We start from the raw sequence: 12838 nt of genomic DNA, 5'->3' as shown, positions 1-12838 counted from the left end.
GTTTAATCAAGTTCAGTTGCCATTATCATCGTGAGCCATCCTCGAAACGAAGATTGGCAGTCCATGTGAAAAACCATCCTATTGATAGCCGCTTCTTTAAATTGCGTATTTAGTTTACAAACACTTTTAGTGACTCCTTTAAAGGTTTTGAAAATAAACTTCACGAGAGCCTTGCTAATATTGAGTTAAGTTGTGTTAGAACTGTAACAATTTAGTAGTCTGATCAATGGCGAGCACAGATTTAGTTTAGTGTCATGGAGAAGGCATAATACAATTTAGGAGGACCTATTTTGGTACTTCTTACACAATCGGTCTCTTTGCACCATAAGATACAAGCCACTCCACCACATCTAATAATGTTATTAGTTATTTTTGAATATAAATCAATTATCAAAATAAGTTAATAACAAAATCAAAAAATTCGATATCAAAATTCGGAGACTCTCGACTTCGTCGACGTGAAATTCAGTTTTTCACAAATCCTGCGGGAACCATAGATTTTTAAAGTGGTATATGACCTCTTTTAATAATCTCTTCCAGTGAAAATCGGTTCGGTGCCTTTACAAAGATTAGCCAGAAAGACTAAAATTCTCAAAAAGCTTGCTTGTGTCTTGATATCGTGTAAATCTACAAGCACTTGAGAAAACAGTTATCTTGAAATCACAAACACTTAAATTTTATTGATATGTGTTGATATACAGAGAGATTTTCTTACGATGGATCCTTGTCAGTGAGGAATATGACGAGCACGCAAATGCTGACGAGCACGCACACGAAGCTCAGCTCGAACGTGATTATGTGCGGAATGCAACATGCTCGACGCCATCTAAAATATAATGAAAATTGTAAATCAATTAAACTTTCAAGCCATGCAACTTCCTGCTAATTTAGAGTACCTACATAGATTTTGAAATCTCGTTTAGTTTTTGAACTCTTTTTAATAAATAAGTTCCAAATAATTATCTATAATAAGTGTAAGTTGGAATTGTGCACTAGAGGTTTCATACCATTATCTATAAAAACGGCAATAATTCATGTTTCTTGTATGGAAGTTCCTTGTATTACTTATTATTATTTACTATATTTACTTTATTATGTTTTTTTAGTATTTTTTGTTACAGCGGCAACAGAAATACATCATCTGTGAAAATTTCAATTGTCTATTTTAGAATTTAAACTATCGTGAGTGTTATTAATATTAACTTATTATGAAACGGTTAAAACTCGCGTCACACAACGTGTATGCCCGACTAGTTTCTGACCCATACGCGGCTCTTTGTCACGAGCCCTAGGACCTTAGGCATAAGCACGCACCACCGCATAGCAGTTTTGATACAAGTTCATGACTACGGGACTACGGGCCATGGGTCCAAAACTAGTCGAGCATACTCCGATGTTGTATAACATGACTTTTATCTGTCTTTCATAAAAAATAATGTGTCTAAGTATTCACGAGATGCAGCCTGGTAACATACGGACGGGCGAATAGACAGCGAAGTCTTAGTAATACTGTCCTGTTTATAGGGTACGAAACTCTATAAAAAAAGAAAAGTTTGTACTCACTTCCAGCCAGACGTGGAGGAGACCGGGCGCGGCCGGAAGGCGCGCGCCAGGCGCGTGCAGACCCGCCCGTACTGGCACTCCAGCGCCTCCGCCAGGCTGCCGATCATCTGCACCACCATCGCCTCGCCCTCCTGCCCCGCCCCGTTCTTCATACCTTCCGTGAAGTGAAATCTAAAAATGATATACTGACAAGGAAGTTGGGCGATTCATCCACATTTTAGAATTTATTGATTTCGGGAAAATCCCCGTACAAGTACGAATAATAATAAAGATCTATGATCAGTCGTTATAATGATCCTAAATCAAGAAATCTCCATTGTAGCAAGATAGATAAAGCTCTAAATTATATAAAGGGAAATAAAAATCACTGGGCATAACTTTAGATGAGTTCAAACCGCCGAAGGCCATATTATGGTGTACCTCATTGTCATTAAATGATTGCTTGGGCAATGCTGACGGCTGACAAGGAAATGTCCGGATTTTTAAAATTCAAAATCCGATGATTCGGACGATTGAGGGCATAACGATCCAGAGTTTAGTACAGTTTCGATTCGCGTCAAAAATATCGAAAATTCTTCGAATGTGAGGTGCTGATAGCCAATACAATAACTGTTTTCTAATTACGTATTTCAAACAGCACGTTAAGCCTCCGAAAGTCTCATGAACATTCTCATCATTTTGATGAGAATGTTCGTTCACACGCAAGGAAAGAGAGATAAATATTTTTGTTTCAGTGCTATTGGTCGGTTTTCCTTCATGACATATGTTGTGGCACGCATGTTAGACATATAGCCTATAATAGTCGTATGACAGTCGCTATTGTAGTATTTACCTGATGGGTGTAGCTGGCAATGCCCTCGGATCCTCGGGTCCGGGCGGGTGGCAGAACATCACCTGCAGCAGCAGCAGGAGGGAACCGAACCGTCTCCCGAGCGACCCCACTATGCCATCCGCCCACCACCACTCATATCTAAAAAACAAGTCCTCATTTATGAATTGTTGTTGTTAAAATATCTTGTCCTTGTTCTATCTTACTTATCTCATAAATAGGTCTCCATATATATTTCTAACGGTGAAGAAAAACATCGTGAGGAAACCTGCATACCAGAGAATTTCCTTAATTCTCTGCGTGTGTGAAGTCTGCCAATCCGCATTGGGCCAGCGTGGTGGACTATTGTATCTAACCCGTCTCATTCTGAGAGGAGACTCGAGCTCAGCAGTAAGCCGAATATGGGTTGATAATGATGATGATGAGGATATATTTTTAAGATAACATATTAAATTTCAAGCATATACCTATGCTTGATACTAGGGGGAAATTGAAGAAGCTGCTTAAAAACAAATAAATCAAGGGATATTTAATAAACTCTAGCTTCAAAGTTTCGTAATATAAATATAGTATTTGTTTATTTTGTGCCCCACGACCACCAAGCCACTGCTGCACGAAGTTCTGCATCACTTAACCGTATGACTCACTTGTTGCCAAGGTACCACAGCAGATAGAAGACCAGGTACAGGGCAGCGAAGAGGGCGAAGAGCACCGCCAGCGCCACGTACGGCGCCACGCCCGCCGCGGCCACGCACGCCGCCACGATCAGCGCCACGTGCCACGTGCCCCACGACACCGCCCACGACCACGCCCAGCCCGTCTCGCGCCACTGCCGCGCGAAGTTCTTCATCTCCTCTTAACACGGACACAACAATAAACAAATTAGTCTATCATCACCTAACGAATAACCAGGGCCGGCCCGGCCATACGGCGAACGGAGAAAAATCCTAGAGAACGCTTAAATGATAATCCTACTCAACCGTAGACGGTACTGCGACTGTTTTTTAATTGGTCACCCCAGAGTATGATCGAGATTGGTCACCCGAGTAAGTAAGAGTAAGATAGAGATCTTCGCGTTCCACTTTTAGTTTACACTCATAATTTGGTATAGGTCTCATATCGACATATTATATTAGGAGCAAACAGGAGAGGCGCCTTAATTGGATCTTGCTCTAGTTTAAAATTTGTTTCGGGCCGGCATTGCGAATAACACAACACCAATAGTGATAAAAGGCACAGCAGTCTAGAAGGACATATGCCAGTGCATCTCGGGCCACTGTCGCATTCTTCATCTCCTCTTAACACAGACACACCAATGAACTAATGATTCTATTATCATCAACACATCAACTGATATCAATTTTAGCACGCGAAGTTAACCTTTCCTTTTAGAACGGGTAGAGAGTTAGTTGATGTTTACAGAACGAGAGATGTCACCATCTTTCTATTAGCTGATGCAGTTTCCTATTTTCGGTATGAATTGACCCTTGATTCTTTAATGCTAATAAATTAATGATTGTATGACATGGCTTTGAAGGTTGGATTTTATTTTGTATTTGGTTTGCTTCAGGTGTATCGGTAATAAAACTAAAAAAATATTTTCATACTTATAGTAGTTTAAATAACTCTTATATAAATTTAATTACGTTTATCCTAATCTAAACTTCTACTACTAATAAAATACTCGAATTTTGTCGATATTTCCACGATATATGCAACTAGTCGATATGTAACATTCAAATAAATAGAGCATTTTTTAAAGCTACTCGTAAGTTAGTCTCATCATCATCATCATCATCATTATCAACCCATATTCCGCTCACTGCTTTGTGTGGAAGTTAGTCTAATATTTAAAAAATATTGCTAATCTTACCTTTAAGTTTATTGAGCAAAAAAGACTTTCCAGAGCCCCATCTGGCATACAGTCCCACAGTGATGGGCACGGAGAGACTCGGTTCAGACAGCATGTCAGCCAAAGCCGCGCTATACAACTCGTATCCCAACATGTTCTCATTGTCCTCGTTAGTGTTCAGTTTGCGTGCACCGAATATCTGACCCAGTATCGTCTTGTTGTAGCTCATGTCTATATTGTAAGGCGTCTCTTTGTTTTTATTTGGTTTGTACAACAATTGGCTATTCTTTGGATTTCTGAGTAAAATTTCCACTATTTGCTGAAATAAAAATTTTAATTACCGGACCAGTAATCGAGAATAGTATCAGTCATTTTAAACTGACATTTCTTAATACGCTTTTGATAAACGAATCCCTTTATCATCAAGTCAGTAAGCAAAATAAAAAAAACCAAATTAAGTTATCCAATCAACATTGCACTTTGTATGATATACATTTAAGTTAGTACCCAAGTTGAAGTGGGTATACACCCAACTCCTGAGTAACAGGTACATCTCCGTGCCTCGTAGAGCACGTGAATTAAACTCAAGTGTCTCATTGAACAGCGTTTCTAAACTCCAGATAACTTTCTGTAGTTATGCATGGTCTTGAATTTGTAAATAGGCTGATGATGAATGATTAATATATACAGGGTGTCCCGTAATTAATGGATAAAACGCAAATAGTAGATACACCACCTGATTATCTAAAGCTAATTTAAATAGTATTGAAAAAGTCCCTAGGGTGAACAGGTTGTTTTTTTTTTTAGAATTTTTCAAAATTTTCAATCTTCAATCAGTTTTTTTAATGTTGTAGCTGTTGTAAATAATAATATTTTGAGCATCTACTTTTTATTAAATATTGCGGACTAAATTACCAATGTACTGATACTATTTTTATAAATCTCTGGGTGCAAAAAAAAATTGCCATTAAAATTACCCATTATAAAAAAAAAATCCTGTGAAAAAAATGTATGGAACTGAAGTATACCGTCATTTTGAAAACTTGTGCACTTATCAAGATTTGCAAAATGGTATAAAACTTGTGTCTACTCTTTGTAGTTACAAAGTTGCTGGTAAAAATGTACAGGAAGTGCTGATTTTTCAATACTTAAAAAAAAACTTTAAAGTGTGCTTTTCTAAATTTATCTTAAAAATGTGTTATAATATTTGCCTAGTTTCCTGAATTTACTAATGCAATCAAGTCAAGAGACAACCTGTATATATGTACATTGCACATAAATGTACGTATGTATTTCCGTGCGTACCTTCGAGCGCGCCCGCATTGCGACGTGCAAGGACGTATCCCCGCGGTTGTCGGCAGCCGCGACGCGCGCGCGTCTCTCCAGCAGCAGCGAGACCACCTCGGCGTTGCGCGAGCGTACGGCGCGCAGCAGTGCTGTGTCACCGCTCTGTTAAACACAAACAACATAGCTATATATTAATTTATTTATGAAACGATACAAAACTTGTACAACCAGTAAGTCTTTTATACTAAAAATATAATGAGGTAAAGTTTGTGATCTCTGGGTCTACTGAACCGATTTGGAATAGTAGATTGTTAACCGAGGGTGGAAAGAATCAACTCCCGAGGTACTCTACTTTTCATTTCGAATATGAGGAAAATAAAGCTAGTTCTTTATCTAAACTATTTATTGATATACTACTATCCTTAATCCGATTGTTTTGACAAATCCAGTCTTAGCGGATACCAACCTATTATAAACTACGTCCCTGTCATTACATTGTACATACAGTGATTACCGAGATTTCGTGATGAATGACCTTTCGCATTTATATATTAAGATACATGTTTAATGGATAACAAATTATATCTCCTATAATTTGCTGATACGTTTTTTTAATTACCTACTTAGTCATAGTTAATACTCTTGGCACTGTGAATTCGTTTATCGTTCTAAGGCAATTTACGCGTGTTGATATCTTATGATCGATCTATATGTAAAGAGATGCCGAATGCCAAGTCACGTCTTGTCGTCTCGGCAGTCAGTCATGTCATCGCACTAGAAAACACACCATCAATTTATATAGATTATCTTGTTGCTCTTGCGTATTTCATTGTTTACGATTTCGTTTAAGACCGCCAAAACAATATATTATGTGACAAATAGGTACTCCCACACTCTTATTTCCATGTGTTTTTCATAGCTCATTATAAACCCTATTAAGATGTAAATTATGAGTTTTCATAAGGTTTTCATTACAAATCTATATCAACCTTTCGAGTCAAAGTAACCCGATTCCCAAACAAAAGTAACGATTTCGATTTATTTGGCTGATCAGTAGAGTTTTTTCTAAACAATCATACTGCTGAAGTGATCAAGTTCCGAGTTTTTGAGAAACTAACCAATAACATCTGATAGTGATCGTTTAACATAATCCCCCTAAGGGAGGCCTGGAGTTACTGGGTTAATCAAATAGGGTGAATAACAAGATGATGATAATGAATATACTCGTATATTCCAAAGGTGCTCATAGATAAGAGCATTCACTTGTAATGAGCATTCGTGCGAATGCTACATCCCAAAAAAATATGAGAACATTTTAGCGAGCATCTATCATTCAAGATCAAGATCAAGATGTTCGTAGCAATATTTGGCTCTATGCTTGGCTCGGCTCGTTGTTCAGTTCGACAAATATAAAAACGGCGAATGCTCGATGTTCTGTTACAAGTGAATGCTCAAGTCTATCAGCACCTTAAAGATAAAACCCATTACTCACATTAGTGCAATGTTCCAGGTCTGGATTGGAGGCCAGCAGCAGCTTGAGTATCGCGACATGGCCCTTCTCCACGGCAGTGTACACCGGGGTTTTCTTCTCCTTGCCCGGCAGGTCTACGTCTACGTGTTTCTTCAGTAAAGCTTCTACTATATTCTTATACCCGCCCTTCACAGCGTAGATTAATGGAGTGTCTTTTGAGTGATCCTGGTAAACAATACAAATATTTATGAGATAGTGTCTAAAATATAATCATTCTATTCTAATTTATAAAAAAAAATCCCCATTTCCTTTCCTGTAAGGAGATTTTTTTTACTGATTGTGTAAGCCTGTTTATGGGACCTCAGCGGCGTCACTGGGGGGTTTGGTCACGCAGAAGCATCGCCTGATAGGGCCCGAAGGTAGAAGCAAAGTAGATGGGCGGAACGATTCTCTAAAGGCGTGAGATATAAGGAGCGAGGCCTGGCCTAGTATTGGGCCGTTGAAATATGCTAATATCGATGACAAAATAATTATAGAGAGGTATAATTTAATAACATGACAAAAAAAAAATTGAGACAATGAAGAAACAATTAGGTATCGCGATCAATTTAATAAAAACTAATCAGACAGTACAAGACATTCATTCATTATTATTTTCATGTTTTGTAGTTGAAATTAAGTCAGGAGTTATTGGCATAATTTTACTAAAATCATAATAAATGTATGCAACAAATTCTCATGCAAGAAAACTATTTTTTTTAAAACACCCCTGTAATCACAGCATATAAATTTTAGACTGACCAACGAATATAAATAGATAAAATACAAACAAAAGAGGGACAGACGGGCAGAATTATAATTCAACAAAACTTCAAAGATACCATTAGTTTAAATTAATAGGTCATATGATGTTTGAGTTGCATGATTTATCACTTATGCTATATTGACCAAAGTGACAAAATTGGCAACGCATCTCATAGCGCAAGGTTGTTTTCCGCTGAAGCTGTCATATTCAATGTCGGTGATAAATGGCAAATGACACATACGATTATACTGAATTAACCCTATATTTTTAACCGACTTCTAAAAGAGAGAAGGTTCTACGTTCGGCTGTATGTATGTTTTATTTTTAAAAAGTGTTTTTTTTAGACGTGATATACCCTTATCAATGAAATTATGATTTATTTTGGTGCATAATTTATTGGATAAGAAGAAATGTTTAATTAAAAGAAAAACATTAAATGAACAACATTAATTTAAGAATAAGGTTTTATGTGTATTAAAATAAATTTAGGATTAGTAAGTTGCAAAAAAATAAACAACACTTTGAACGCGAAAAAAAACACGGGTTAGCACTAGATATACTAGTTTACGTCGTATCTTAGACTATAATAGATAAAATATATCAAATTATATTTACCTGGACGTTAATATAGGCCCCTGAATTAATTAAAGCTAAGGCCACATCGAAGAAGCCCTCCTTGCAGGCGATGGCGAGCGCGGTGCAGCCATCCTTATCTAAGGCGTTTACGTTAGGCTTATGTTCTAACAACATTTGGACGATTTCTAAATGATTACCTGAAACAAAAATAATATATGAAATCCATGTACCTATATAAAAAGTTTACTGATCGACATTTCAACGCACAGTCAAGATTGCAGAGGGCACCATAAAAATTTGTAGAACTTTCCATATTCATCATCATTATAAGCATATAGACGTCCATTGTTGGGCATAGAGCTTCTGTCAGGTCTTCCAAACAAGACTAATTGAATTATTTATTCCCAGAAGTTGTATTTCTTAAAACTACGTAATAGCAAGCAAGTTAACAAGAATATTAAATAAATAACTATCTAAACAATTTTGAATACAAAATAAATTAATACACCTCAAATATTATAGAGTTTAAACGTAACACCACAAGTAAATGTTATTGTTAGAAGATACTGAACCAAAATGAGTATTTAGTAACGTTTATGTTATAACATTAAAAATATGCGTATATGGCTAATGACTTGTTTATTTAAATTTATTCGTTAGTTTATGGACCAGAAAATCAATGCTAATTTTCGCGTAATATTAAATGTACTACTCTTAATTATAAAATGACAAAACTTAATAATATACATACACGTAATTAAGTGCAGTCGTTCTACTTTCGGTATAGCGTCGATTGGTATACCCAAAGTACTGATACCGACGATTTGAATATAGTAAGTAAGTACAATAGTAAGAACATATTAAGATGACAGCAGAAATGCGTTTGTGTGTGTAAACATAACGCATTGTTAAATTATTTATTGATACAGGGGGAGGCGTATGACAACTAAAACCGTTTACCAATGGTTTACAAATCTTAGTTTTGCATTAAGACAGATTTATAAACATACTAGCTGCTGCCCACGACTTCGTCCACGTGAAATTAGGGTTTCCACAAACGGATTCATATAACAGCCAAATCCAGTTTTGCGTTAAATTCAGTAATTTCAATAACGATACATATTACAACAAATACAGTTTTTCTGCAAATCTTATAGGAACTATTTTTTTTTTCAGGATAACCCATGTGTTAAACCAGGACAAAATCTATCTGCCTACCTATTTCAGCTAAATCTGTTCAATAGTCGCAACGTTAAAGAGTAACAAACATCCATACAAACTTTAGACTTAATATTATTAGGCAAAATATCTAGCAGAAATTTTTATTTTAATAAATAAATAAACTTTGTAGTCTTGCGCATAAAAAATCATGCACTTACATGTAATCATATATTTGTGAAATAAGCACAAATATACTGTAAGAGGAATTAACTCTGCAATTGTAAGTAAATAAAAAAATAAGGAAATATTTGCATTGTAACATAATATTTTACATTTTATAATAATTGAATTTTAAATCTTTCAGTGACAATGAGGTGTCAGTTTGGCTAACAATTAGCTTGTGCGGCATATTGGACGATATGATAAATCTCTGTTCTGTATATAAAATATCAAATTTAAGCTTACTGCTATAACTTAAACATAAAAATCACGCGTCTAAATGGGCTATCTAACACTGAAAGAATTTTTCAAAAAAGGACCAGTAGTTCCTGAGATTAGCGCGTTCAATCAAACAAACAAACAAACAAACTCTTCAGCTTTATAATATTAGTATAGATGATGATGATGAATACTGATTTAAGAATATGCGTATACTTATATTAGATTCTTACGTTTCACTGTGCGTTGTCTTACACGTTAAACAACCAATAAATAAATAGTCCCTTACTTCGTACATGCATTTCAGGTATGTAAATTCTTGTAAGGTTTTAAGAATACAAAGAAGTATTTCAGTCACAATGTAATGACGGTTTGGCTAGTGACCAACTGTTCTACACAATATGTCTGTCGTTACGCCGTCAACTCTATATGTTGTTTATCTGGAGCATGGCTCACAAGATCACATTACGAAAACAAACAGTTTTTACTTATGCAAATCAATGTTTGCAAAGAAAAATAAGCCTTAAGTCGATGGATCCAACTTCTTTAGCTTACATTTCTAAGACCAAATACCGACTGTATCGTCATACCAGCTCTATTTTCCTTGTTATTGCATTAAAATCGAAATACGCAAGTTATACCAACTATAGGTACTAGCGAAATTCAGAATTGGTTTTTAGGTTAGGTACCTAAAAGACTTGACCCACAAATATTGACATGGCTAGTTACGAGTAAACTTGAAAGTATCTATAGCATGGCGTGCATCTACAGCGTCCAGCAGTACTTGCTGGCGTTGTTGGCATCAGCGCCACGCAAAACGTCGCATCGCCCACGTGAGCGCGATCGTAGCATAATTATCGCAAGAGTTTGGAGCGCGCCCACACACCGTAAAGCTTAAGTCGGGAGTTACAAAGTATTTACCGTGCGTAACCTGCAGTAGCGGCATGCAGTAGAACGCAAAACGCGGAAAACATCGCTCCGCCCACGTGAGCGCCGATGTATCGTAATCGAGGGTGAAGAAGTAGTTACCGTGCGTGGCCTGCAGTAGCGGTGTCCAGCAGTACATGCCGGCGTTGTTGGCGTCTGCGCCAGCGCGCAGCAACGCCGCGCATGACGCGACGTCGCCCGCGCGCGCCGCCCACGTGAGCGCCGACGTGGCGTACTTGTCGCACGAGTTGGGGCGCGCACCCGCCGCCAGCAGCCGCGCCACCACGCCGCTGTGCCGTCTGCCCGCCGCCCATACTAGTGAACTGCATCATTTTTATGCATATTAGCCAATATATTCATATATCTCAATGGGTATTCAAATTTAGAATGGAGAGGATGAGGTAATCATGCTCTCTGCTGGGTATTGTTTAAACTGGGTAATCTAAAACTCCTTCCTTGTCTTTCTTTTCCCAGCTTAAAATGGACTAACAATTAACTTCTTCCGCTGTGACGTTGTAAACGAATTTAATATTCTTGACTACTTTGCAATTGCCTTGGGATTTTTGCAATGATTCTACTTGCTACTTATCAGCAACCTAAAGAATTAGAACAATTACCTATACCATACTTTATATGTGTCTTCTATATTGTATTTAGTATACACCAACACTTTACTATAAACTACAAGATATTATAAAGATGTTAGAGAGGTCTCTCTTTTAAGCTTTTATTTTTGTTTTGCTACACTTTAAAGTAACATATTATTATCACCATGACTAAAGTGACGAAACAAAGTCAGAATTAGGTATGATATCATCATAGGTGCCTGTTATGGGCCTATTTGAATAAAGAAAGTTTTTATTTGATTTTTGATTTAAATGTGAAAGTGTGTTTTTGGATTAGAATGGATGTTCTAGATTAACTATGGTTTACCTCAGGTTTAATTCAGTAAAGAAAATATCAACTTCCTTAACACGGTTGTATACTAGTCTATCTAAACTTGTATTAATAAAGGTGACTATATTTATTTAAACGCGCTTATCTGTGGGAACTTTGAATAATTGTTTTTGTATTTTACAAATTGATGAATGAATTCAAGGAATTTAATTACATTTCTGTTTGTTGTTGACAAACATTAAAATGCTGGTCTCCGAAACTACTGGATCGGAATTCATGGGGTTGTGCTAGTACATTAACAGCTTGGATCATAATAAACGTTCTTTAAATTGAGATCGGACGTAGCATAAATCATAAGGTTGGGTGTACTCTTCTATAACAAGATCCCCAAGACATTTATGGACCTGTCAATGCATAAGTATAAGCAATGTGTTAAAAACTTTTACCTACTTAGTGGAGGTTACTACACAATTGATGAGATCCTTAATGATAAAGGTGCTTGGAGGGCATTGGTTTAGCTTCTACCTTCGCACAGGAAGTAAAATTAAGAGAAAGTTTAATGATGTTAACAATTGTTTTTCAAAAGGCCAACAGTTGAATTTCTTGCTGGCTCTTCTCAGCAGAATCTGCCTTCTGAACCGGTGGTAGAGTCTTTACAAATAGTCAAACATGACGTTTTAAAAGTGTTTGTAAATTAAGCCTACTTTAAAAAATATTTCGAATTTGAATTTGTAAAGTTATTTTTTGAATTTCATATAGACGAAGTCGTGGGCAATTGCAACTAGAAGCATTTTTATTTTATGTTTTTTTTTTTTTTTTACGTTATAAAGGCTAGCGCTTGGCAGCAATCATGCTTGACAGTAAGCGATGATGCAGCCTAAGGTGGAACGCGCTTGCCTAGAAAATGCCTATTCACTCTTAACTTGAATATACCCATGTTGTAGGTGGTAGGGAAAACTGAAGCTGGAAGGGCATTCCATAATTTCGCATTCGCATTCCATAATGTAGTTAAACACAATAGTGTCAAACACA

General features: G+C 36.7%; 1 protein-coding gene across 9 annotated transcripts in view; it reads right to left on the bottom strand.

Moving 5' to 3' along the window:
* LOC112052365 (kinase D-interacting substrate of 220 kDa B) overlaps positions 1 to 12838 on the bottom strand; it is a 75459-nt gene that overhangs the window by 19536 nt on the left and 43085 nt on the right. For all 9 annotated transcript variants that reach the window (XM_052881524.1, XM_052881518.1, XM_052881517.1 and 6 more), the window contains exons 5-13: positions 11012 to 11232; positions 8423 to 8580; positions 7024 to 7227; positions 5550 to 5693; positions 4266 to 4563; positions 3040 to 3247; positions 2396 to 2533; positions 1564 to 1734; positions 716 to 826 (exon numbers count right to left, since the gene is read on the bottom strand). In XM_052881524.1, the coding sequence (XP_052737484.1) occupies positions 716 to 826; positions 1564 to 1734; positions 2396 to 2533; positions 3040 to 3247; positions 4266 to 4563; positions 5550 to 5693; positions 7024 to 7227; positions 8423 to 8580; positions 11012 to 11232 (1653 nt within the window). The remainder of the gene's footprint in view (positions 1 to 715; positions 827 to 1563; positions 1735 to 2395; positions 2534 to 3039; positions 3248 to 4265; positions 4564 to 5549; positions 5694 to 7023; positions 7228 to 8422; positions 8581 to 11011; positions 11233 to 12838) is intronic.

Source organism: Bicyclus anynana, chromosome 5 (assembly GCF_947172395.1).
Source record: "Bicyclus anynana chromosome 5, ilBicAnyn1.1, whole genome shotgun sequence".
NCBI classification, from domain to species: domain Eukaryota; kingdom Metazoa; phylum Arthropoda; class Insecta; order Lepidoptera; family Nymphalidae; genus Bicyclus; species Bicyclus anynana.
Note: the sequence above shows the minus strand (reverse complement) of the source record. Positions and strands in the feature narration are given on the sequence as shown.